Raw genomic sequence first — 27,471 nt, forward strand, 5'->3', positions numbered from 1 at the left:
GGGAAGCTTTTCTGAGAGGAGTTGCATTTCAGCTCTTTTGCCTTTGTTGGAGATTTCTGCCACCTCTGTGATTAAAATGTATGCTTTTTCTTCTTTGGTATTTTGATAAGGTAGTCCTTTTTGAATTCCAAGACCACCTGGCTGTTTAATTCTGGTAATTATTTACCAGACCCTTGAACTTAACTGGGTTTTCATTGTGGATTACCCTTAACATTTGCTCTGATAAGGGTTTGTACTCAGGTGTTCCTTCACATACGTTTTGGCCGTTTTGGCGCTGTGCTCTTTGTAGAAGATGTCTGAATGGATTCTGAGTATATAGAGCTTCCCTTCTACCTGCCTGGCAATTATTTGGGGGCAATTTTAACTCCTTGAAGACCTGTGTCCTACTTCAGGAAGTTTACTTGTTAAACTTTGATTTGCCATTCTTAAAGAGGTGAAAAGATAAGGAAATCTTCCAATGATCGTAATGTTGTTAGGGCGTTATATCCTGTTTGACTAAGGGATTTAGTAAATTGTACCAGTTAAAAGTTGAGCATATTGTTCACCCAAAGTAAACCCAGTGGGGATGTATTCCTTGCAGTTTTGAAGTGCTAAATGGGAGAATTATTATATAATATCTTTGGCTCTTTAAGCACCATGTAAGGTTCACTTTATTTCTCTAACAAAGTAAAAGCTGCAAATCACTGAAAATCATTTTCTACAAAATGGAACATTCTTTCATATTCGTGTTTCATTCCCCCTCCTCCATGGATAAAATGAACCATTTATAACTTTGTCATGAGGAATGCTTTATTTTAGCTTTGTATGAAAAGTGAAAGTGTAAACATATTTAAAACACCGGTACAGCAGTAGATTGTTTTTAAAATTGCTCTTCAAGATCATATATTTGAATGTTCTTTAATACAGGATATCTTAACATTTTTTAAGATAAATGTGTGTATTTTATATTATGTGTCATGTGGCCTCAGGTGAGTGATTGTCTTCTCAGTCAGGGGCAGTCTGAGGACACTCTCAGAGTGCTGGGTTTTTCTTGGGGGGGCATCAGTAAGCACAGTAGGCAATTTGTTGAGGAACCAAAGTAACTTTACCAATTTAAACACCCAGGTGGCTCTCCATTGAACAGAAGGATATTTTTTATTCTTTTTATGTAGAGCTACTGTTAGAATTCAAGTAAGGGCTTTTAAGAACGGAAAACTTGGTAGAAGTTCCTTGGTCAGAGAGGTCACGTTTGCGTCACATTCGAGACTGTGAGCCAGATAGAGGGAGGCAGATAACAAAGAAAGTATATAATGAACGGACAGGTTCTTCACAGATCTTAATAAGGCCATTGGTTTCATACAACAGTGGGCAGTAGAGTTCCTGTATCCAAGGGTTTATTTGTTTGTTTGTTTTTATTAAGAAGTGTTTACCATCTATTAAAATGGTAGTAATTGTTTCCTGGTTTGATTATTCGAAATAGGGGACGAACGGGGAGGATCCGGGTCCTGTCTTTTAAAACTGGCATCATTTCTCTGTGCAAAGCCCATTTGGAAGACAAGTACAGATGTAAGTCTCATGTATTAACTTTATCTTCTTTTATTAACATTGGCTGATTTACCCCAGTTGTAGATGGGGAGTGCCTCGTGTTCTGTGGTGATAGCGGGTCCCTCTTGTAAGATACAGAACTGCTTTTAGAGTGTCCTCAAACTTGGTTTGTGCCGCTGCCTGTCAGACATGAAGTGGCAGGTATTTAAATAGAGAATGAGGATTAACTTCTCCAGTCCAAGTATGATTTTACATTACATTGACTGTGTCTGAATAAAACACATGTTTCTAGAGGATAAAGTCTGATTTCCTAACCCCTTTGTAGAAGTCAGAAAAATAAATGTGAGGGTTTAATCCGTGTGCTTGCTTAGTTTTTGGATTCTTATTTAAAGAGTACTATCTGGCATTCGTGTTCCAGAAACATTGTTTATTTTATAATCATCTTAGCGCACATTGTACAGTTCTGTGACGTGACTAACATTTTATTACTTAAGACACAGAGAGCTTGCCATTTCTTTCAGGGTAAATATCACCTTATAGAATTTCCTTTTGGTTAGCTCTTGGGTTCGTCGGCTTAAAATGCGTGAATCCGAATGAAAAGCAAATGCTAGAGGAGCAGTGGTTGCGCCTACGACTAAGCGATTCGTTCCTGTTGTGAAGGACTGTACTTTTTTTTCCCCTTTAAAGGTTTGTAAGAAGTCTTGATGGTAGGAATATTAAGCAAACCTCGGCTATCATGTCCTATCTCTTTTCCCTTAAGGCCTAGCCACACAGGGATGAGATGTGCCGAGCTTAAGGATGGGCAGGAGATAAAAGAGATTGAATTTCTCCAAAGCCCCTCTGTGTCCTACTGCTCATTTCCCCCCAGGAGTAAGTCTCAAAATACACAGGCCCTTTTAGCTCTCACTTTTATGTCGTTTCCACTTGAGTTTTTTAATCCTCGGATCCAAAGAAAAAGAACTGAACGGCTTTCGTTAACCATTTAAAAAGGTGTTTTGCGTAAAGTAGAATATTTCTGTGGGTTTTTCTTCTTTAAATAGTGGAATTATTTACAAGTTAGTTTGTAATCTAACCTTATCAATGGTATGGTACCAGCCCATCGTAATAACCAAAGGGAGCTTTGAGCCTGTGTTTCGAATAACTCAAGAGCAAACGTGTTTTGAGGTTGGTGAAACAAAAATATGAACTTCAGATTGGGATAGGAAAAGATAATTCATAATTTTGAAAGAAAAATCTGTGCGTGTGTATCAAAGAAATGGTAAAATGCTGTGCATGCTGTCTCGCTTTTGTGATTGACATCTTAGATACCTGCGTAAAACAGTTCAGTTAGTTAGAGTTTCAGATGTGCTTATGAAAAGGAAATACTTCCTTGAATTTACTTTTGTTGGCAACTTTTTGAATTTAAGGTATGATTGAAATGATTTTATTTCTTTTTTTTTTAAAGACTTTATTTATTTACTTGACAAAGATCACAAGTAGGCAGAGAGGCAGAGAAAGCGAGAGATAGAGAGAGGGAAGCAGGCTCACCGCTGAGCAGAAAGCCCGATGTGGGGCTCGATACCAGGACCCTGAGATCATGACCTGAGCCGAAGGCAGATGCTTAACCCACTGAGCCACCCAGGCGCCCCGAAATGATTTTATTTCTGAGAAGAAGACATAACATGTCAAGTGCTGGGTATTCATTTATTCCGTGACACTTCTCGTACACAGCTGAGCAGATACGGTCCCTGCCCTTGTGGCGGATATCATTCTTCAGCCCCAAAGACAGACGTGTATTAGACCAATGTATAAAGTGATAGGAACTAATTTATGAACATATACAGGATCCTGTGGGAACACATGCAAGAAGCTCTTATCTTAGGACTTCATAAGGAAGTTCCAGTTTGGGTCTATTTTGAATCTCTGATGTCCAAAGAGGATGGTGCTTTGAACCAGTTACATGGTTCTTACTGCTAAAATATTTATTTTATGATAATGGTTACATCCTATATATAAAACCTTTCCCAAAGGATGACATTTTGGTTTAGGAAAATTCAGGTGTCACGACTATATATAAACTCACGTTTCTTGCAGGGCTATAGTTTATTTAAAAGCTGTCACCCTTTATATATACACACGGTGATGATTAACTTGATCCATAAAAATAGTAAATGTGCCGATGAGCACATTGAATTAGAAAGAACCCCCTCTCTGTGGGAATGTGGGCTGCTCTCAGAAAGTAAGTGCTTGGAATTGAGGTAGGTGGTAGGTTTTGCCGTCATCGACATGGTGCTGCTTTTTGATTGTTGAAATGCCCTTCTTCCTTTTGTAGACCTTTTCAAGCAAGTGGCAAGTTCAACAGGATTTTGTGACCAACGCAGGCTGGGTCTCCTCCTGCATGACTCGATCCAGATCCCAAGGCAGTTGGGTGAAGTCGCGTCCTTCGGGGGCAGTAACATTGAGCCGAGCGTCAGGAGCTGCTTCCAGTTTGTGAGTTACTCATCTTCTTAATAACATGTTTCTTCTTTTGTGTTGTAGAAATTAATGAGAAAATAAGAACCTACACCTTGAGTTTCTCACATTAGCTCCAGTGCAGGCAGGTGGGTAGGCGATTGGTGCTTGAAACTTCTGGAGGCAGTGGCTTCTGGACTCTGGGTTTTGGGAGAGAGGACAGTACGGAGAGAGGAAAAGAAGTGTCTGTCTGCACCAGGGACCATGGCTAGTTAGTTGCCGGGAGGGAAGGGCATCTGCAGTCGTTCAGCAAAGAAGGAAATACAACTCCAGCCACAGAAATCCATTGTAGATCAGAAACTCACTACTGTGGGGCGTCTGGGTAGGTCAGAGGGTGAAACCGTCTGCCTTCAGCTCGGGCCATGATCCCAGGGTCCTGGGATCGAGCCCCGCATCGGGCTCTTTGCTCAGCGGGGAGCCTGCTTCCCCCTCCCTCTCTCTCTCTCTGCCTGCCTCTCTGCCTACTTGTGATCACAGTCTGTCAAATAAATAAATAAAATCTTAAAAAAAAAAAGAAAAAAGAAACTAACTTTTGTAGGTGAGTCTTTTAATGTCTTAGCCTTTATCCCTGTATTCCTTTTTTAAAAAGATTTTATTTATTTATTTACTTATTTGAGAAAGAGAAATAGCAAGAGCAGAGGGAGGGGCAGGCAGAGGGAGAGAGAGAAGCAGACTCCCTGCTGAGCAGAGAGCCTGATGCTGGGCTCAATCCCCGGACCCTGGGATCATGACCCCAGCCGAAGGCAGACGCTTACCTGCTTCAGCCATCGAGGCTCCGGTGACCATCACTTTTTGAAGTTGTCCTTTTGCATCTTAGCATTCCTCTATAATCTGAAGGCCTGATTGGTGTCTCTACATGGAAGGAGATCAGTTTGTTGTGCTGGTGTCCATCCGTAGCCCAACACACGGCTTGTCCATTCTCTTCTCCCATCCCGCGGCCTCTGCCACACCACAGTCAGTGCCCCCGGAGACCGTGTCTTCCCGCACTCCATTGAGAGACAGGTTGCCTTTTCCCCTTGTTTGCCGAGGCACGTGATGTTGTAGTGAACATCTTCACCCATTTAGCAACATGTTTTCCTTGATTGAAGTTTTCCCTTAGGATAAATTCTCCGGAATGAGATTACCAGCCTGAAAAGAGTTTTTATGGCTTTTGATTACATACTGCTGGATGGCTTGTTGTCAAAACTTGTTGCTCTTTGTAATAGCACCAGGCCCTGAAAGATTGAGATATTTGCAGTATCCCATTATTCACAGTGATCTTTTGAAGTTTGAGTATTTTTTTTGTTGTTGTTTTTAAGTTTGGTTTTCAGTGCTAAGCACTGTTTTCTTCTATGGAGTTTCTCAATCCATTGTAATCCCGTGAACTGTAGAACTAGCTGTAGAGATAAGCAGATAACCGGTTTAGGCTGACTATCTTTGGCCACAGACTAGGGTAAAACCACAGGCCTAGGAGGAAGAATGTTGTGAATATTTACATGTTTTAAGCCATCAGCATTCATTTAAAAGTCAACGAAGCACCCCAAGGAAATGTCCACATAATAAGCTCCCTTATTTAGCGTTGGACATATTGTTAGGATTGTTGTGCCAAGTTATGGCACAGTAGCTATAAATATAAAAAAGACGTGGAGAAATAAATGCATTTCTTCACCTCATGCTCAGAGTTCCCAAAATGTAAACAGGTTATCAGTACCTCTACATTTTTTTTTTTTTGCACTCTGTTCCAGAATGGAGACACAAGTAACTTTCATAAAATGATTACTAACGACCACAAATAATCCAGATTCATTTTCTTAAATCCAGTTGGAAAGCAACTATAATGTCCTGAGTTGTTTTTCCGAAGTAATTGTTTTCTCTGTAATCAAATTTCAGTTACTCTTTAAATTCTAGTTCTGAAGAACACACATGTGTTGTTATAAATGCATAGGCACACAGTGGTTTGGGTACTGTGGCTTAGGTTGAGAGCAAAGGACAGAGTGCAGGTCCGCTGACAGCGACAGCCGTGGACGACCCCTGGATCCCTTGTTTCAGGTCCCACAGTACTGCCTGTGGCTGCGGCTGCCACCACCCTCACTGCAGGCTCTTTTTTAAGATTTATTTGTTTTTGTGAAGGGGGTGGGGGAGGGGCAGAGGGAGAATCTCAAGCAGACACTGTGCTGAGCTCTGGGCCCGAACCCTACAAGGGGGTGGAGGAGCTTGATCTCACAACCCCAAGTTCAGGACCTGAGCTGAAACCAAGTGTCGGACTCTGAACTGACTGAGCCACCCAGGCGCCCCTGGCTCTTTGTGTTCGTTGAAATAGACAATATACTTGACATGTTACATGGTGTAAATGTAAGGTATACTAAGCGTTGACTCGATACATTAATATATGGTAATGTGATTGCCATTGCAGTGATAGCGTTTCTATCACATCCTACAGTTCTCATTTCTTTCGTAGAGATTTAGTAAGATATCGTCTCTCTCTCAAGTGGGAGTCAGGACAAGGGGTCACCGAACAGAAGCTCTGCCTTCCGAAATGCTGTGCTCTTGTCTGCCTGTACTTCCGTGTGCCGCATCCTTTGGCTGGATGCCCCTGTTCTTCCCTGACCACATGTCTCTATCTTAGTAATAGCAACACTGTCTTCTTAGTGTCGAAGCTTGGAACTCAGTCTGTCTTCGCATATGTAGTGAATGTGTCCTAGCTAGCCGGTCTCCAAGCTCTTGGGAGTGTCTTCTGTGAGCCGAGGGGGGGATATCTGTCAAGAGATAAACAGGGGTAACAGGTGGATGTTATTTTCTTACGGTTTTCCTACTGTATTTTCTGAATTTTCTTCTTTGAACATTCAGAATTAGAAAAAAATAAAGTGCTAACTTTTTTTTGTTTTTAAGAGAAAGAAACCTCTTCTGTCTGATCTCCTTCCTTGCCACTTTCAGTATTCTCTACACCCTGACCTTGTCATTGCTCTTACTGCTCTCATACCGGTTTTAAAGAAACGGATTCGCTGTATGGTATCTTGTGTAGCAATCCGGTTCTTCCCGTGGCCCACTGCATAAATCCTAATTTTTCTGATTCTCAGGCCTTTCCTAGTCTGCTTCCATAACCACCCACCACTGGCTTTTACCACCACGAAATGGGTTTCTCCCTACCCTTTGTACCTACTATGCTTACAAATAATATCATTACCGTTGCTACTGATAATCATACCAGACCGTTGTTCACGTGAATTCTGTCCTTGAATCTCACCAATCCTTTCAGGAGAATGGAATGGGCAAGCTGTGGGGGTTGTGTTTTTCTTATTATTGAAATGGATGAATAAGGGGCGCCTGGGTGGCTCAGTGGGTTAAATAAAGCCTTTGCTTTCAGCTCAGGTCATGATCCCAGGGTGGTGGGATTGAGCCCCACATCGGGCTCTCTGCTCAGCAGGGAGCCTGCTTCCCCCTCTCTCTCTGCCTGTCTCTCTGCCTACTTGTGATTTCTGTCAAATAAATAAAATCTTTTCAAAAAATGGATGAATAATTTATTTCTGCCCCTCAAGGCCCTCAGCTGACAGAAGACTTCAATTCCTAGTCTGCTGTCCCCAAACCCCCACTCACCAGCTCAGTCCCCAGTACGCACATTTTGATTCTGCTGTCCACTCTTCTGAGGTAACAGGCCTTTGTTCTGGGTCCCTGCTGGAATACAAGATGCCCTAAAAAAATGGGAACATAGGGGACTTAGGGGTAAGAGGAATGGTCATCTTAAGAACTTGAGTATTGGCAGTTAGATGTTTCTAGTAGGATGTCGGGAACATTCTGTGTGTACAGAGCCAGGCAAGGTTTATGTTACTTCGGTTTGGGAAGCCTCTCAACTTGCTCTAGTCATTTGCAGTCAGGTTCACCAGATTCATTTTGTTCACCTCACAGTCGCTGTCCTGGCCGTGGCGCACTCTCCCTCAGCCAGGTGCTCTGGCCAGCCACCTCCCGTTTCCCTATGTACTGGGAATGAAAATGTGCTGTTTGCTGCAGCGAAAGATAACACGAGTGAAAATGCCCTTTGTCCTTTATCTGAAGTGTAAAGACCTTGGGACTGGAGGCCAGGCTGGCAGGGCTGTGCTCAAAGACCTCTCTTTCTAACCCTCAGGAAGCAGGAGGGAGGTCCTTGTTTTCTCCTACGAATGGGCTCCTTGTATCGTAGAAAGAGAAGTTGACTTCAGAAGAAAACTTAACTTCTTTCGGGTTGGTACAGTTAGAAGGGCGTCGCTTCTGATTCAGACCAGAGCCAAGAAGTGGCCAGGAGAGAGGGCTGCTTTCATGTGCAGCGCTCACTGGTTGATCTTGTAAACCTTTTGCTTAGCTCAGGTCTGGATCTCTCCATTCTGGACACGGATGCCCAGCAGTATGAACACACTTTAGTACTGCTGCACTGGCTACTTAAAAATGGGTAAGATAGTAAATTTTAGGGTATGTGTATTTAACCACAATAAAAGAAGTTGTGGAAGAAACCCCAAAATAGCTCTAAATCAGAGAGTAAGGGAAATCACCATAACGTGCAAGTACAATGCTTTGCCTTTATTTAAAAATCAGTATCAGTCTTTCCAGGAATTACCCAGTAAGCCAGGACCCGAAGTCATATCTGTGGCTATCAAAAAGGAAAATTCTCCATAAAGGTATGGATTTGACAGTGGTGTCTTCATTGAGAGTAAATGAGGCAACAGGATAATGTTTCTGCTTTAGAAGCTTACTGTGGTCAACACAGGTAGTGGGAAACTGACTCTTTTGGGTAGTAAAAGTGATGTTTTGGAACTAGTTTCTTTTTTTTTTAAGATTTTAGTTATTCATTTGACAGAGAGAGAGAACACAAGCGGGGGGAGCGGTAGGCAGAGGGAAAGGGAGACACAGGCTCCCGCCGGCGGGATCCCAGGACCTGGGGATCATGACCTGAGCTAAAGGCAGACGCTTAACCAATTGAGCCACCCAGGTTCCCGAAACTAGTTTGTTTCAATTAAGGTATCATCAGGTTGCTCTTTATTTCATAATCCTCGGAAACAACTCCGCTGTCACAGTGGATTGATTCTTGTGACCTGAGTAAGGCCCGGCATGCCCTGGCAGTGAGTCACAAACCTTGGAGACTGACCACATCTCTGCTTTTTCTAATGAGAAAGCTGAAGCCCAGAGAGGGGAGGACTTGCTGCATTCTGCATACCGCAATTATATCATGTCAGATCTAGACAGAAGGCCCAAGCTCCCTGTGTTCCAAGCCAGCATTTCCTTCTGCTAAGCCATCTGAGTGGAAATAGATGGCTTTAACTGGTTCAAATACCAGACTGAACGAAGAGCTAAGAAACATCCCATATATGAGTTTTTGGTTATAATAGGATGACATGGATAAATGAACACCCTTATCACTACGGCAGTGCATGTATATGCGCACGCGCACACACCCCACACATGCCCGTGATCTTTATTTAAGAGATTCCGTTCCCAGTGGCAGGTGGCTAAGTCTTCCTGCAAATGAAACCAATTAATACTGCCTTTTAAGTGGAAAACTTCAGACCTTTAAGTGACTCCACAAAAGAGTCGTGTATCTGTAAATTGGTATTGGGCAGCGGCCTGAGAATTACCCCCATCCCGCCTGGGAGTTTGTAGTGTTTTCTTCTGTAAACATTTTAAGGACTTATTGCTGAGATGCATTTGAGTATGCCAACTTTATATTCAGGATGCTTCACCTACAAGAGCTTGGGCACCAGACTCTGTTTATTTTACATCTGTTTCCTGCCTCCTGCTGTATTCATGCATTCAAAATGAGTAAGTTGCTTTTTCATCTGTCTTGTGAATTTTTATATTCATATGACAAAAATGAGTATCATCAATGTACAGTTGCTGTAATAGAGAATGATACAGAAATGAGAATAAATCACAACTTCAACTGTTGGGAGCAAGTCCCCCGCCCCCGCCCCCGCCCCGTCCCATGAAAATAATCATTCCAGAATACCTAGAGTAGTAGTGAGTGGCAGAGTAGTTAAGTGCAGAGGCCCTGAAGCCAGCTCCCTTGGTTAAAATCCCAGCTCTGCTGTCATTTTTAACCTTGCTGGCTCCTGTGCTCCGGGGGTGCTTGGGGGGCTCATTGAGCCTGTAGAGGGGGAGCGCTCAGAGTTGCAGCAGGCACACGGGAGGTACTTAGTAACTATTAGCTTCTGGTGATGTAAAGTGTGTTGAAACACGAGCCTATCCTACCAAGATTAAGAATTCCTTTTATCTGTAACCGAGCATCTGCGGATTCGATTTTAGAGGCTCTCGACATACTGTTTTCTCTCTGAGTGTGAAAATACCGTGCCAGGACACTTCTGAATCCATTTGACAGCATTCCTCATGCCAATTGATCACATTTTATATTATCCATCCTTAAAATAACTCCTAAAAATTCTATTTTGCTTAGGTTGCCTTTAGCTTTTTGTTCAGTAATCGAAATATGGGCCCTTGGGTTCCACAGACGTTCTTTCCACACCCCTTTGGGTGGTAAATGTTGAACTCATGTTCTCTTGAGCTCCTGATGGATACTGACAAATAACTACAGTATTTGTAAGTTGCTGCTATTTGGTATTCGTAAATAGAGGTAGTTTGACCACACTCCTATGGGGCCTGCTTATGGACAGAATTCCTGTAGCTTTTCACGAAGGCTCTTTTATTAGAGTATTACCAGTATTGTCTTGAGTTGACTTCTCAATTGCTGGGTTTTTTAAATTATCAGCTGTGGTGGGTTTAGCTTCATAGTTACCCGTTACATTTGTTGTGGTTTGTGTGGTTAACTTCTCAATGTGGGGTGATGGTCATTTTCTTCAGTATTTTGAGGGTAGGTTCGTGTTGTAGTTGAAACCTGGTTCATGCATATGCTTAAACTGCTAAAGAAGATAATTGGTGTCCTTTTCTTTGCTCGACATTCTTTTTTTGAGAAAGATTTTATTCGGGCGCCTGGGTGGCTCAGTGGGTTAAGCCGCTGCCTTCGGCTCAGGTCATGATCTCAGGGTCCTGGGATCGAGTCCTACATCGGGCTCTCTGCTCAGCAGGGAGCCTGCTTCTTCCTCTCTCTCTGCCTGCCTCTCTGCCTGCTTGTGATCTCTCTCTGTCAAATAAATAAGTAAATAAATAAAGAAAGATTTGATTCATTTATTTGAGACAGACATAGAGCACCAGCAGGGGTGGGGGCAGAGGGAGAGGGAGAAGCAGATTTTCCGCTTAGCGCCGAGGAGTAGGGCTCCATCCCAGGACTGTGAGATACCACGATCTGAATCGAAGTCACTCAACCAACTGAGCCACCCAGGTGCCCTTCTTTGCTCAAATGCCTTAAGTGGTATTTCATTATTATGACCAAATTTCCCTCATCCTTCCTCCCTCCCTCCTTCATCTTACCCTTCCCTTCCCATAAGAGTTGAGTCAGAGGTGCTAATGAAAACCGTTTTTTGAGAGCCATGCTTTTAGTTGGAAGAATATTCTAGATTCCCTTTCATCAGTTCACCATTAATTCCAATTCACATTGAACTTACTAGAAAAACTCATGTAAACAAGGAAACATGGGGCCATTATTGCCATTTTCTTTTTTCCTTGTCACTGGCTTATAAATTGAATTTTTTTTTAAGATTTTCTTTATTTATTTGAGAGAGAGAGACAGTGAGAGAGAGCATGAGCGAGGAGAAGGTCAGAGGGAGAAGCAGACTCCCCATGGAGCTGGGAGCCCGATGCGGGACTCGATGCTGGGACTCCAGGATCATGACCTGAGCCGAAGGCAGTCGTCCAACCAACTGAGCCACCAAGGCGTCCCTAAATTGAAATTTTTTTTTAAATTTTTTTTAAGATTTTTTATTTATTTATTTGACAGACAGAGATCACAAGTAGGCAGAGAGGCGGGCAGACAGAGAGAGGAGGAAGCAGGCTCCCTGCTGAGCAGAGAGCCCGATGTGGGACTCGATCCCAGGACCCTGAGATCATGACCTGAGCCGAAGGCAGCGACTTAACCCACTGAGCCTCCCAGGTGCCCCCCTAAATTGAATTTTTAATGGAAGGTTCTTCCTGCAAAGATTATTTAAGATAATCTTCTTCCTGCAAAGATTATTTAAGTATAAAACTTCTTCCTGGGATCGCCTTATCTATTTATCTAAGGTCCTTAGGGTATCTTAATTCTATAAAACCTAGTGGGTTTTTTTTCCCCGGGGTTGGGTTTTTTTTTTTTTTTATTTGGTTAAAATATTTTTTTTTATTTTTTTTTTTTAGAAGTGTGGGGCAGAGAGAAAGCGAATCTTAAGCAGTCTCCATGCCCAGCGCAGAGCGTGGGGGTGGGCAGGCCGGTGCAGAGGAGTTTGATCTCAGGACCCTGAGGTCACAACCTGAGCCAACTTCAAGAGTCAGACTTTTAACTGACTGACCCACCCAGGCATTCCTGATAAAATAGTTTTAAAATTTTTTCTATCTTTTTTAAAAGTTACATTTAAAAAATACCCAACACGCAGTTAAATTTATTCCAGTGGTCAGTTCTGTGAGTTTAGACAAATGTATTTTGTCGCCATCACTACATTCAAGGCACGGAACTTTTCCATCACCCCTAAAATTCCCTCTTCCTTTGTAGTCATCCCACCTGTTCCCAGTCTCTGGAAACCATTACCGTGTTTCTGTTCCCATGGTTTTGACGTTTCCTAAACTGGATTTCAAATGGAGAGTTAACATTGTATCTTCAAACCTTAGCAAAACATGTCCTGATACCTACTTGAGAAAAAACATTCTGTGATATCCACAGACAGATGTTTGTATGTGTGAAACTTCTCTGTTAAGTAAGAACTCTCTAGCAAAAATTAATGTGGAGCATACTTACAGATTTGCATAGATTTAAAAATTGTGCTTACGTTCCCTGGAGCCATGGTGTTAATTGGTTTATTAGTCAGGTGGCGTGGAGAGCCTGAGGTCAGGACAGTTGTCCTTGAACATGGAAATGAGGAGCAGATAATCACCTTGTGTTATTGTTTGGGCTGATTTTATCTTTAATGGGTAATTTAGAGTCCTGATTAATATTTAGAGCAGTGACTGCAGGCCTCCCACCTGCTCATTATCTTCAGAACTTTAAATAAAATACTTGATTTCTACCCAAGACAGCAGTTACAGGAAGCCTTTTACTTCTTCTCTCACAAACACTTGACCGCTGCATCTTTATTTCAGACATGAAAAATGTCTGTGAATGTGGGGATTCTTAAACGTTTTTATGCTGAAAATTCAGATAACCGTGAAAAAGCACATCTAGGCAGAGTGTGAAAGGATGTTTTAGGAACAGTGTAGCTAAGAGAACAGGGAGGAAATCAGTTTGGTGTTAGGTTTGTATTATTTGAGTAAAGTCATCGTGAAGAGCCTTTCACATTTTCTATCAGTGACATTAATGCCGCCCCCCCCCCCAACCTTCTAATAATTATTAAAGTCACTCTTTGGCACCTGGCTGGCTCAATCAGTTGGGTATCTGCCTTTGGCTCAAGTGATAAGCCCCATGTCCTCCGGTGCCCTGCCCATTGGGGAGCCTGCTGCTTCTGCCTGTGTGCCTTCTTCGCTCTCTCTCCCTTTCTCTCCCTTCCTTTCTCTCTCTCTCTCTCTCTCTCTCTCTCTCTCTCTCTTTCTCTCACTCTCTCTCTGTGTCAAATAAATAAATAAAATCTTTTTTTAAAAAAAGGTAAAGTCACTCACCCTCCCACCAGCCTTGCCCCCTCCCTCATGAAGAGGTGATTTAGAAGAAACCATGGTTTCTAACCAGCATTTTATTTTGGAAAAATTCAAGCATAGAGAAGAAGGGAAAGGCTAGTGTGATGAACGTTCTCGTACATACAGCCTTTGGTTAGCATTATATCCCATGAACGTTCCTCTTCCTCATGCTTTTACCCGGTGTAGGTACATATATTTGAATACACACACAAGCACAGTTTTTCCCTTTACTGTTTTAAGTCATGGGACATCACAACATCAAACATAAACCCCTAAACAGTTCACCACATGGTTGTTGTTTTCTTAAAGGACTTTCTCCATAACTGCAAAGCTATCATCATGCAAATTTCACACTGAAGCAGTATAGCGTCATCTAGCATGCAGCCCACATTGAAATCTCCCCGTTGCCCTAGAATGTTCTTTATGGGTTGCTCTTTTCTTCTGGGATGTAGTTAAGGTTTTTGTCTTGGATTTGCTTGTCATGTCTCTGTACTTCCACTTAATCTGAACAGTCCCCTAGCATTTTTTTCCTCATTCATGACCATGAGCTTTTTTTTTTTTTTTAAGATTTTATTTATTTATTTAACAGACAGAGAGATCACAAGTAGGCAGAGAAGCAGAGAGAGAGGAGGAAGCAGGCTCCCTGCTGAGCGGAGAGCCCAATGCAGGGCTCCATCCCAGGACCCTGGGATCACGACTCGAGCTGAAGGCAGAGGCTCCAATCCACTGAGCCACCCAGGCATCCCCTTTTTTTTTTTTTTAAAGGATTCTTATTTATTTGATAGGAGATAGCGAGAGAGAGAGCACAAGCAGGGGGAGAGGGAGAAGCAGACGCTCAACTGAGCAGGGAGCCTGACGCAGGGCTGGACCCCTGGACCCTGGGATCAGGACCCAAGGCGAAGGAGGAGGCTTAACTGACTGAGCCACCCAGGTGTCCCATGACCATGACATTTTTGAGGAGCTCGGGCCACTTCTCTTGAAGAATGTCCTATATTTGGGATTTTTCTAGTTTTATCTCCTCTAGCTTGGATTTAGGTTAACATTTTTTTGGCCAGAAGACAACAGAGGTGATGGTGTCTCCTTACAAGGTCACAGCTGGAGGGACAAAATAACACTTTGTTTTTACTGATAATGCTAAGTATGTTAAGGTGGTGTGTGCCAGATATTTCCATTGTAAAAGTATGTTTGTCCCTTTGTCATTAGGAAGCCATTTATGTGATCTTTTGAGACCCTATGAATATCCTGTTCCTTAAGAACCCTTCACTGTATAATTTTAGCCTCCCTGATGATCCTTTTCTTTTTTTTTTCTTAAAGATTATTTATTTATTTATTTGACAGGGAAAGAGAGAGAGAGAGAGAGAGATCACAAGTAGGCAGAGAGGCGGGCAGAGAGAGGGGGGGGGGGAAGCAGGTTCCCCGCTGAGCAGAGAGCCGATGTGGAGCTCCATCCCAGGACCGTGAGATCATGACCTGAGTTGAAGGCAGAGGCTTAACCCACTGAGCCACCCAGGCGCCCTGCCTGATGAGCCTTTTCTAATTAGATGATCATATTGGTGGTTGCATAAGAGCGATTTTCTGATTCTACCTTTTTTCGTACACAGTAGCTGGGTTTCTTCCGTAAAGAAGGGTTCCTGCTTCTCCCCTCTCTGTTTTTGAGTATCACTGCAGACATCCAAAGTGATGCTGAATGTACAGGAAAAGACTTCTCCTGACTGAGCTGCCTTTGGATATGCTTTTTCCCATGGTATTACCTAAAATGCCACTGTGCAGAATGGAAGGTTCTTTTTCTCCATAGCAATGTAAACATATATTTAATAAATGCATTTCAGGGGGCACCTGGGTGGCTCACTGGGTTAAGAGTCTGCCTTCTGCTTGGATGATGGTCCAACATCCTGGAATTGAGTCCTGCATGGGGCTCCCTGCAGCGGGGAGTCTGCTTGTCCCCCTACCTCTGCCCCTCCCTTTGCTCATTCTCTCTCTTTCTCTTTCAAATAAATAAAATCTTTATAAATACATATATACATTTCTGTGTCCGTCAGCTCTTTTATTGGAGTGACAAGTTAACCAAAGCATGTAACATGAGCTCTGTGCTCAAGAAGATTTAGATGCTCATAGGCTTTTGTTTTTGTTTTTGTTTTAAGATTTTACTTGTTTCTTTGACAGAGACACAGGAGGAGAAAACACAAGCAGGGGGAGTGGGAGAGGGAGAAGCAGGCTTTCCGCTTAGCAAGGAGCCCGATATGGGGCTTGATCGCACGATCCTGGGATCATGATCTGAGCTGAAGGCATGGGCTTAACGACTGAGCCACCCAGGAGCCCCTGCTCATAGGCTTTACTGTTTCTTTTTCCTTTTATGCTACTTCAGTATAGGTCGACTGAACCTATCAGACCTTGTAGCGTATATCTGCTGTAGCACATAATGGAAGGAGAAAGGATCTGCATTACTGAAAAGAAGGGGAAAAGGAAGTGATTAGAAAGATAGGAATATGTGTTTATCACAGTGGTTTTTGAGGGTTTACTTGTACTTTCATACAGCTGACAGTAGATGAGAATAGAATTTTGTTGAAGATTTAGAAGCTGGGTATTGTCCCAGCAGGCCTTCCTTACATATCAGAGTCTCTAGAACTCTCAGGCAAGTTAATGATTCCAAAGATTTCAGAGATCAGCCTGTCCTCCTTGGAAATCACTTCTGTCTTTATTTTTTCAAGACTACTTTCTGTGTACATATTGAAGTATTAAAAAAATAGATAATCTTGAGCTGTTTCCTTAACTTTTTTGAGCCTTTTTTCATCTGTAACATAGTTAAACGTATCAGGAGCTATGTATCCCCCCCCCCTTTTTAAATTTCTCCTATCCTTTCTGTTAATTAATGCGTTTTTCATTTTTATTATTATTTTTTTATTTTTTTAAAAGGTTTTATTTATTTCACAGATGGAGATCTCAAGTAGGGGGAGGGGCAGGCAGAGAGAGAGAGAGAGAGAGAGAGGAGGAAGCAGGCCCCCCACTGAGCAGAGAGCCTGACGTGGAACTCGATCCCAGGACCCTGGGACCATGACCCGAGCCGAAGGCGGAAGCTTTAACCCACTGAGCCACCCAGGCACCCGCGGTTTTCATTTTTAAACTTCTTATTTTTAAAGTGTGCAATCTGATAATTTTGACATGTGTTCACATGATGATTCCATTGTGGCAATCAAAATGAGCATATCTATCACCCAAAAAGTGTTTTTAGGCCACTTGGTAATGTCTCCAGGTCCTCCCATGTCCCCTGCCACCCATCCCCATCTCTAGGTGGCAATTTACCTGGTTTCTGTCACTGTAGATTATTTTGCATAGTCTGTAATTCTATGCAAATGGAATTTTATACGACGAACCCATTTTTGCTTTAACTCAGTATAATTGAGATTTATCTATATTGTCTGTATCCATACGTCTTTCTTTTTCAGTTACTATACAGTATTACATTTTATGGGTATTTCACAATTTGGGTTTTTTCTCCTCCTATTTTTAAAAATTTTAATTCCAGTATTGTTAACATACAGTGTTATTAGTTGCAGGTGTACAACAGAGTGACCATTTTGTACAACACCCAGTGTTCATTACGACATATGCATTCCTTAATCCCTTTCACCTGTTTCACTCACCTCCATCCCCTGATCCCCTGGCCCTTTGGTAACCATGAGTTTGTTGTCTATAGATTTATATATTTCTTTATATATTTCTTGATTTGGCTCGCTCGCTCACTCATTGTCACTCTCTTTTTAACCTTTGCTTGTCTGTTTTGTTTCTTAAATTCCACATACGAGTGAAATCATACGGTATTTGTCTCTGACTGATTTCACTTAGCAATATACTCTCCTGCTCCTTCCATGTTGTTGCAGGTGGCAAGACTTCATTATTTTTTATGGCTGAGTAGTATTACATTGGGTGTGTGTGTGTGTGTGTGTGTGTGTGTGTGTGTGTGTATTTGTCTATCACATTGATCTGTTTATTTTTTATATTTTTTAGTATTTTATTTATTTGACAGAGAGAAATCACAAGTAGGCAGAGAGGCAGGCAGAGAGAGAGGGGAGGAAGCAGGTTCCATGCGGAGCAGAGAGCCCGATGCGGGGCTCAATCCCAGGATCCTGGGATCATGATCTGAGCCAAAGGCAGAGGCTTTAACCCACTGAGCCACCCAGGTGCCCCTTGATCTGTTTATTTTAGAGCACGAGCGGGACGGTGAGAGGGAGAGGAGAGAGAGTCTCAAAACAGACTCTCTGCTGAGCATGGAGCCCAGGCAGGACTCGATCCCATGATCCCGAAGTCATGACCTGAGTTGAATCCAAGTATCAGGTGCTCGTCTGACTGCACCACCCAGGCGCCCCTATATACAACATTTCCTATATACAATATTTTCTTTTATCCATTCACCACTGGATGGGTACTTGAGCCATTTCCATAATTTGGCTATTGTGAATACTGCTACAAATATAGGGGCTCATGCATGCCTTTTTGATAAGATGCTAAATGTTATAAATGGAAAGGGCAGAACAGGAAGTAGATTACTGTACTCATTTCGAAGCTTGGTCATTATCAGCAAAGTCTACCTGGTCTTCCAGGTAGCAACGCTTGTGACAGAGATAGAAGGTACAGAAAAGACTCCTGTACATACAGTGTGGCCCTTCATGTGAGACCAACTGTTCTCAGAACAGAAGTAGTGTCGGGTGCCTGGGTGGCTCAGTGGTTTAAGCCTCTGCCCTCAGCTCGGGTCGTGATCTCAGGGTCCTGGGATCGAGCCCCGCATCGGGCTCTCTGCTCGGCAGGGAGCCTGCTTCCCCCCCTCTCTCTGCCTGCCTCTCTGCCTACTTGTGATCTCTCTCTGTCTATCAAATAAATAGATAAAAATCTTAAAAAAAAAAAAAAGAACAGAAGTAGTGTAGACTAAGAGCAAGAAGTGTGAACCAAGCTTGTGTGGAAGCGTTCCTACGTGATCCCTTGTGTCCCTGACTGTAATCTGCTCAGCAGCTCACATGGAAATCATGAGTATCTTGTGTCTAAGAAAATCAAAATGCCATCTTTCTTCTATTTTATTTGTTACATGCAAGTTTTATATAGTTTTATAGAAGACATTTTTTATCACTCATTTGATTTTCATAAAAATTGGGATTGTTTGGAAGAAGAGTCATTAATATTCTTTACAACTTGTTCTTGTTCCTCCTTTTATGTTCGTTGCTAGTGCAGACTCTCTCTTATGTAAAATATTCCACTGATGCCCTTGGTAGATTTAGAGGTTGTTAAAGAAATTGTAATAACAGCTCTGGGAACAGCCAGGAACTGCCTGTCCTATACTGTCTGACCATGGCTAGCCATTCTCCTTGTAGTTTTACAGGCTTTGTGTACACACTGATTTACAAAACAGTTTTGATCAATTTAAATTAAGCATTTCTTTCCAAACTCAGGCTTTACACATTCAGGACCAGAAAAGTTGGGTTGTGAGCTATTCATGCCTTTCTCTGTTAACAGCGGTAGTGATACTGCAATGGTTATTTGGATTTATGAAGGGGACATTTTACTAATGGAACAGCAAATGAAAATGGCCAGGAAGGAGAGACAAAACTCTCACCGAAAAAAAAAAAAAATCCTTGGTTTGTCCTGGTGTTTTCCATAAATTTACCTTTTTCTGTAAGACTGTTTAGAAATTCTATTCATGCATATGAAGGTATTCAACATTTATATATTTAGTTATTATTTTTCTTCGAAATGGGCAGGAATTCTATTAAATGAAATGACAACATATGTGCACACGTGCACGTGCACACACTCTCTCTCATATCTAAGCTGATTGCGATAATTATTTGCCACAGTTAAATACATTTCTGCTGCTTTTCATCCTGGAATATGCTGCACAGGGTTGTCTCTTCGAGGAGCAGCTTGATTTCAAGTCTGAGTCTGCGATTTTAGCAGGTTCGCTTGTGACCTCTAGCTCGGGTTTTTTGTTGGTTTGTTTTTTTTAAATTTCTTGGTCCTTTTGCTTTCCCTCTCTTCATGATATATTAACCAGTGTGGCTTTTATCTCCCAGTTGATAGCGGAACAGGCCTATGATGGCTTCTCTGTTTCTGTGTGGTAGAAGATAGCTCCCAGGGATGTCCGGTGCTTAGTGAACACTGTGTCCCCATGTTGGTTTCTGACTTTCAACAAATGAACCATGGTAATGTGAGATGTGAACATTAGGCGAGGGTTTCTCAATCTTGGCATTACTGACACTTGGGTCGAGATGATTCTTAATTGGAGGGAGCTGTCCTGTGCGTTGTTGGATATTTAGCAGGATCTTGGCGTCTGTCTCCTGGACACTGGTAATATCCCTCTCCTCAGTGTGACAACCAGAAATGTCCCCAGACACTGTCAGATATCCTCTGGGATGCAGAACTGTCCCTCCTTGAGAATTACTGACATAGAGAGCATGGCTGATTACCTAGGGGATTCCCTGCAGAGCCTCTCAGTGCGAAAAATCTGTATATCCCCATATTTGAAGCCAGATCATTCTAAACATACCCTCCAAATTTAGAAAGAGACTATTAGCCCTTTGGTATATGATACAATAGACGAACCAAAAGAGAGATATTTATGAGGAGGTTTTTAAATGTAAACTTGACACAGTTTGAGAATGTGCTTATTTTGTCTTTTCCTTAGACAACCCTTTTAGGTTGAATTTTGTTGCTCTTTTGGGATGACTCAGCAGTTTTTAAAAAATTCTAACCTCATTCACATACTCTAATCCTTCCTTTTATTTATTGTGATCACACTGCAGCTGATTTCCTGTCCCTTCATTCACTTCCATAAACTTTCACTGCAGGCGGGGTGGGTGGTGGGAATGGAAACCTAGCTCCTGTCCTTTTAGCTTTGGGCAAGTTTTTTTTTTTTTTTTTTTAAAATCATCTGAGAACTACTGGGTGCAGTTTCTTGCATAATGTTTACTTTATACAGCTTTTTTTCCCAGTTGATTAAGCATTGACACGGTTTTTCAAAAACTTCAAAGTCAGATGCTTAATTGCCTTCTCTTAAAAATACAATGTATGTGTTGATGGTAGCTGGGGTGTGGGGCTTGCTCAGAAATCTTCCCATCGCTTTTATTCTGTAGCTGTGAACTGATATTGTAAATCCTGACAGAAAATGAGCGTTCACATTGACTCTCTAGCAGCCATTTGGAGCCTGGACCTTTGGTGCCTCAGGATTTATGGGAAGCATAACATGAAAGAAACCCAAAAGTAATTCTGAACTCAGGGCAATTCCCCCAACTCCAAACTTGGCATGTCCTACTTTTTGAAATGATTATTTTGGTTGGTCATGACATCTTTGGCTGGAAAGATACCCCAGATATTGGGGTTCCTGGCACTGTTTGTGGACCTCATTAAGATGGCGCTTGTAGCAAGCCCCACCCTGCTGCCTGCTGTGGGCGGCACCTTCCCTCGCCTCCCAGCTGTGGACAGTGGCTGATGCATGAGGCCCCCCCCGGAGCTGGAGTGGAATCCCGAGATCCTTCTGAACTCTCACAATGCAAGGAGCTGGGATGTCTTTGCTCTTCGCCTCCGCCTGCCTTGGAAAAGGCAAAAAGAGTCTTAGCAAAGACCAGAAACCAAAATATTACAAAACCCAGAGCCAAATGGCCTATTTGAAGAGTTCTTGCTTAAATGGTTTTGAACATGGCATTTAGGGGAGAGATCAAGGTCATCCTTGATACTGAGAAAAAGCATCTGAGGCCTCTCCCTTGGTCAGCAGATAATAGCACCTAAAAGGATGATCCAGTTCACTGCCATCATCCCTGTCTTTTGTCCTCAACAGCTTCCTCTTGTCCCAGTCTGCCCTTACTCATTTTTTCTAGAGAGGCCGAAATGTCGTTTTAGCTGGGTTTTTGTTTTAGTGCTGTTAGCTCTTTACAGAAGCTTGCCTAGTTTTTAATTCTTTCCTTCTTTATTGCCAGACAAAAGGAGAGGGAATATACCACTAGGATTCAGAATGGTTTGTAGTAAAAATGAAAGATCGACACAGAAAGAGCATGTGAATCCTCATATCTTGCCTTCAGTGCTGTCAGTTGGCATCGGTGAGCAGTTTTAAAAAAGCCAAAATGATGGATTTTCCATCCTAGGAGCGAGGAAGAACCTTGAGAATTTCCAGCCTTTAAACACAAGAGAATCTATAGTATTTTGAAAGTGGAGAACATTGTCTAGCTTCCCTGGGTAATTCACTCTAATGCTTTAACAACTTTCTGCATCAGGAAATTCTGTATGAGTTACAGCCTAAATTCTTCATGCTGCTTAAGCCTGTTCCTCCTTGTTCTGGCCTCAGTGGAAGGATTGAACAGCTGGTCACAGGCCCCAATGCAAGAGCCATTCACGTAATTGAAAACTGTTATTAAATTGCCCCTTCAGCCACTCTTTCTTGCTCATTCTCTCTCTCTCTCTCTCTCTCTCTCTCTCTCTCTTTTTTTTTTTTTTGTTCATGGCTAAATAATCCCAATTCCCTTAAACTGTTCTCATAGGTCTTTCAAACCCTTTAATTATCCTTGTGCCTTTCTGCCAAGCCTTCTCTGAATTCTGGGTCAGCTGGAGTCCCCAGAACTCGACTGTGTTTTCTAAGGCTGATTTGAACAGTGCCGAGGGTCATGAGACCTATTTCCTCACGCTCTACCCGCTTGCCTTCAATTATACATCATAATCGTGGTGTTGCTTTTTTGCCTTTTTGTTTTTCCACCCATATTTGTTGCTGACTCATAGTCAGATTTTTACTTTCCATCTTCTGGAATGAATAGAAGCTTTCTAGTCTTACGGTACTTCCTGTATTAAGCCTTATTTTTACTCTACAGCATATCTGTTAATTCATCCGTAAACTCTCAGCATCAGTCAGAAAAAAAAAAGCATAGGTTCGGGTGAAGTGACAATGAATCCATGTTTCAAATAGGAAAGAATTAGTAATGTTTTTCAGTTTACTGTCTTCCTATGTCGGTTTGTCTCCTCACTAGAAAGGGTTATTTTGATAAAGTGTGTTTTTAGACCAGTGGAGCAGGAGATTGTCATAGCTGAAACTATGTAGCTGAAACTTGGAGTTCCTTTGATACAGTCTGTCATTGTGTCTTTGTGGACAAGATAGAGAAATGTGTGCAGGAGCCTACATGGCGACAGAACCGGAAAAAGGCCTAGTCTGACCAGAGAAGGCTGAAGCCTGGGTTTCTGTTGAGCCGAGCTGCAAGCAGTCCTGTGTGACCTCGGCCTGCTTGATATTTTTTCACCAGGGACTTTTTGATGAAGACAGAATGCGTGTTTTCAGATGTAAAAAATCGCTTAAAAATAAGTTTTAAAAATGTAAACATTACACAGGGTGGGGAAGAACGGCTCATCTGTTGGCTGTGAGAGTCAGGATTCTGCAAGATGTTGCTGAAATTGTGCAGTGGGCTCAGACTAACAGGAAATCTTGAGGAGGGTGAAAGAAGCCAATCCCAGACGAACAAGCGGAGTAGAGGAATCACTAGAAAGAGCCAGGAACAGCATTTCTCATTATGCCCACCGCAACATTAGTATTTTGTGGTGTTCATAAGCCTGAAAAGTTTAAAAAAAAAGATAAAGGTCTTGGGATCACTGAATGATTAGTGTGGGAAATTCTGAGGTCAGACAGAGTTTAACGTGTTTCTTTACCAACGACCTTCTCAGCTTTTAATATGTTAACATGCATTAAGCATTTTAAGAGGCGATTATAATGTGCAGTGTTTCTGTAATTAATTTGACCTTCTTTTCATGAAACATTTTGTTGGATGACTGATCTGCTGGATGCACTGGGAAACACTGACCCAGAGATTTTACTTGAGTGGAAACCCCGTGTGAGCTTAGAATACAGAACAAAAGAAAGTCATGGCAATCCTACTGCCCAGACAAGTGGAGGTACCATTCCCAACAGATCTTTTTTTTTTAAAGATTTTATTTATTTATTTGACAGAGATCACAAGTACGCAGAGAGGCAGGCAGAAAGAGAGAGGGGGAAGCAGGCTCCTCTGCTGAGCAGAGAGCCTGATGCGGGGCTCGATCCCAGGACCCTGGGATCATGACCTGAGCCAAAGGCAGAGGCTCAACCTACTGAGCCACCCAGGCGCTCCACCAACAGATCATATTTGAAGAATAGTCTTCCAAAGGAGAGTGGCAAACCAAGGCCATGTTCTGTGAAAAGTAAAAGGAATGCTGGGAGTGGTGCACCTGGGTGGCTCAGTCCGTTGAGCGTTTGACCCTTGGTTTTGGTTCAGGTCGTGATCTTAGGGTTGTTTAATCAAACCCCTGGTTGGGCTCTGCATTCAGCATGGGGTCTGCTTGAGGTTCTCTCTCTCCCTCCTCCTCCCCCTCCGCCCCTCCCCTTCTTTCTGTCTCAAATAAATAAATAAATACAGTCTTTTAAAAAATAAAATAAAAGGAATAGGGATGAAGAGGCATGGCCAGACATAACAGCTTGGATAAAATACTGAAAGGGCTCCGCCAAGCCTGAGACCCTCTGGGTTTCTGGTGGGACAGACAAGAATGATGAGGGTATCAGTGGCACACATGGGCGTGGCTCTTGCTGTGTGTCAGACACCATTCCATATGCCTTTCATTTAACTCATTTAAATCTTAAAACAGCCCTGTGAGGCAGCTGCTCTTCATAGTTCCAGCTCACAGCAGAGGAAAAGTAAGACTCAGAAAGGTAAATTTAATTCACCAGAGTCAACACAGCTAGTAAATGACAGAGCTGGGCTTTGAACTCTTGGCGGTTGGGTTCTGCAGCCTCTGCTCTGCTCTGTGGATTTCAGCCCTCTGTGCGATGAAGCACTTTTGACAGGGTTACCTGTACTCAGATGTTCAAGATTCTCCATTAAGGACGTTGGCTCCCTCGTACGGCTAACGTTTATACGGTGGCTATAAGAACACACCAGCATCGCATAAGAGTTGAGACTCGATGGCTGTGAAGGTCTGACGCCATTCCAAAAGGATGAGTTCACTTACATGGTCCCTTTCGTCTTTAGGTTCCATGATATCCCCCCCCCCCCCAATTTTCCACAGAGTACCTCTGTGATAGCACTCTACACAGAGAAGAGTGCTCCACAAAAGTTTTTGGTCAGTACTTCAAATTGATAGCGTTTTACAGCTAGGAAATTCAAAATCAAATAGCTCATTAGAATGCTCTTAAATTTATTATCGGGGTAACGGCTGGGCTAGTGCTGAAGTGGTAAGCTTTGCAAGCCAAATGACTGTAGGTCCAGACCCTATTGCCTTTCTGTCTGCAGGGTATGAACAGATTCGTGGCTAGGGACTCACATTCCAAGAGAAGCGACATGGGTTTGCAGTGCAGATACTCCTGACTTGTTTGATACTAAGTAACCCCTCTCTATGTTCATCTTCAATCGGCCTTGGAATTGGCAGCGTCCTCTGGTTCTGGGCAAAAGCAAATGAACAGCCACTCTGTAGAAAGCACTTGTATTCTAGGACTCAGAGTATCTCCAGAAGATTTTTGTTAAGGTCAGTGTTGTATATCATGAAAAAACAAAATTAAGTGCCCAAGAACCCAGGGTGAGTAAGAACCAACAGAAACCTCAGACTGCAGAAGCAGACCTATAGTAATTTCATACTTTGGAATCTTTAGATGAATTTTTGAAAACCATGTTTACTCTGTTTAAAAAAATAATAACAGATAAGATTGAAAAATACCTGCAGGGAGCCACAGACTTTGTAGAACTGACCTTACAGATGATCAAATAGAACTTGTAGATGTTAAAAAGTATAATAACCAAAATTTAAAACTCACTGTATGGGATTAATAGCAGACTGGATGCTACCAAAGAGAGAAATGTATCGATGGGGTTGTTAGAAATGAAGTACAGGGAGGGTCTATGCAGAGTTACACAGGCCAGGTTGAGAGAGTCTAACTTTTATTAGATTCCTCTAAGCAGAACAGAGAGGAAATGGAGAAGAGATGTTGTTTGTTGATGAGATCATGATTGAGACGATTCCAGAGCTGACCAGAGATGCTAAAGATTCAAGAAGCCCAGTGAATACTAAAAAAAAAAGTCTCAATAAACCCTAGAAACATAACACAAGATAGAGAAAGGCAGATTACCTTCAAAGAAGTGCTAGTCTGCTTTACTGCTGACATTTCTTAACAGTAATAACAAAGAAAGTAAAATAAAAGTGGAATAACAATTCAGTGTGCCCAAACAAAATAAAAGCAAACAAAACAACAACAACAACAAAAAAAACAAAAAGGAAAAGAAACCCTTTCAGTCTAAAAATCTATACCCAATGAGGAGAGCTATCAAGAATATGAATTTTAAAAAGAGAGAGATTTTTGAGACCAAACAAAACCTGAGAAATTCTCCTCCAACAAGACCCTTACAAGAACATTTTAAAGGATATACTTAGGCCGAAGGGATCCCAGATGGAAAATATGAGATGAAAGAAGCAAAGAAAAAAATAAAAGTGGCCAATATATTGGTCAGTCTGACAACACAAAAAAATTAAAATGCCATCTCGTAGGATTAACAAATATGTAATTAAAATGCATGATTGTTTCAATCCATAGATGATGGGTAAATATATTTTGAGTTTTCTAAAATCATGGTACTGTTGGGGAAGAATGGTCTTGATTCAGTTTAGCCTTTGAGAGGCAGAGAAATAGAGACAGACGAGCAGCAGTGGGCCACCATGAAAACCCTAGACCAGGAGACTTGGGCTCTAGGAGTGGCCTTTGAAAAGCTCCTTCCCTCACCTGTGTCTCAGTTTTCTCATCTGTAAAACAAAGCTCCAGGACCCAGTATTTTTGAAAGCATCTTATTATGATTCCGTGAAACACTGAGACACAGGTTCTCCAGGAAAAAAACAAGGAATCAGTAACTCCTGAGTTGGTTTTTCCCTAACCTCCTTTGAAATGTTATCGATAAACACTCCATGTTTTCCTTCTGGCTCACTCTTACATATCTGTTCCAACATGGAGCAGAAGGGAGTATTGAGGCACAGGTGAGTATTCGGCTCGCCATTCTCCATGTGTTGGTTTTGCTTTGTTTTCTTGTCATCTAGCAGCTGAACAGAGTAACGGCAGTGTACCCTTAGTCTAGCCTTAGGGGGTAGGTGGCTCGTGTGGCCGCGAGGGGGACATTGGCAGAAACAGACTGTGAAAAGTGGGTCTCATGGCACCACTACCGTTGTGAATTTCATGATGTCTGGTCTGTACTGATGTCTGCCTCTCCTTTCCTTTCTCCCCTTCTTTCTCTTCTTGTCCCTTGCCCACCCCTCCCCCCCATGTTTCCTCCCATCCACACAGGCTAATAATAAACCTGAGATCGAAGCGGCGCTCTTTCTAGACTGGATGCGACTGGAGCCCCAGTCCATGGTGTGGCTGCCCGTCCTGCACCGGGTGGCTGCCGCGGAGACTGCCAAGCACCAGGCCAAGTGCAACATCTGCAAGGAGTGTCCCATCATCGGATTCAGGTATCCAGAACCCCCCAGATGGCGTTGTTTTTTTTTTTTTTTCTTCAAGTCTCTCACCTTTTTCGGACTTGACCTTGCATCTCCTGAGCCAGTTGCCATCAGTTTGTTCCTTTCCCAAGTGACTGCCCTGGTTCCCAGGCTAGTTGGACGGCTCTGATTCATTAGGTAGGTGGCCCCTCTGCACCTTCGTTGTGGGGCTCTGCAGAGCCACATGTGCCATTGAACAGGATCGACTGACCGCCTGCGTCCTCGGCAGTGCCTGTCCCGCAGGGGAATGCCCAGTCACCGTGCTGCCTC

The 27,471-nt window shown here is 42.6% G+C and overlaps 1 protein-coding gene across 1 annotated transcript in view; it reads left to right on the plus strand.

The window, feature by feature from the left end:
- The window catches only part of DMD (dystrophin), a 1,970,015-nt gene that overhangs the window by 1,875,096 nt on the left and 67,448 nt on the right, over positions 1 to 27,471 (plus strand). The window contains exons 65-67 of the mRNA XM_059385278.1: positions 1,460 to 1,545; positions 3,836 to 3,993; positions 27,008 to 27,174. Coding sequence (XP_059241261.1) covers positions 1,460 to 1,545; positions 3,836 to 3,993; positions 27,008 to 27,174 — 411 coding nt within the window. The remainder of the gene's footprint in view (positions 1 to 1,459; positions 1,546 to 3,835; positions 3,994 to 27,007; positions 27,175 to 27,471) is intronic.

Source organism: Mustela nigripes, chromosome X, assembly GCF_022355385.1.
Source record: "Mustela nigripes isolate SB6536 chromosome X, MUSNIG.SB6536, whole genome shotgun sequence".
Lineage (NCBI taxonomy): Eukaryota > Metazoa > Chordata > Mammalia > Carnivora > Mustelidae > Mustela > Mustela nigripes.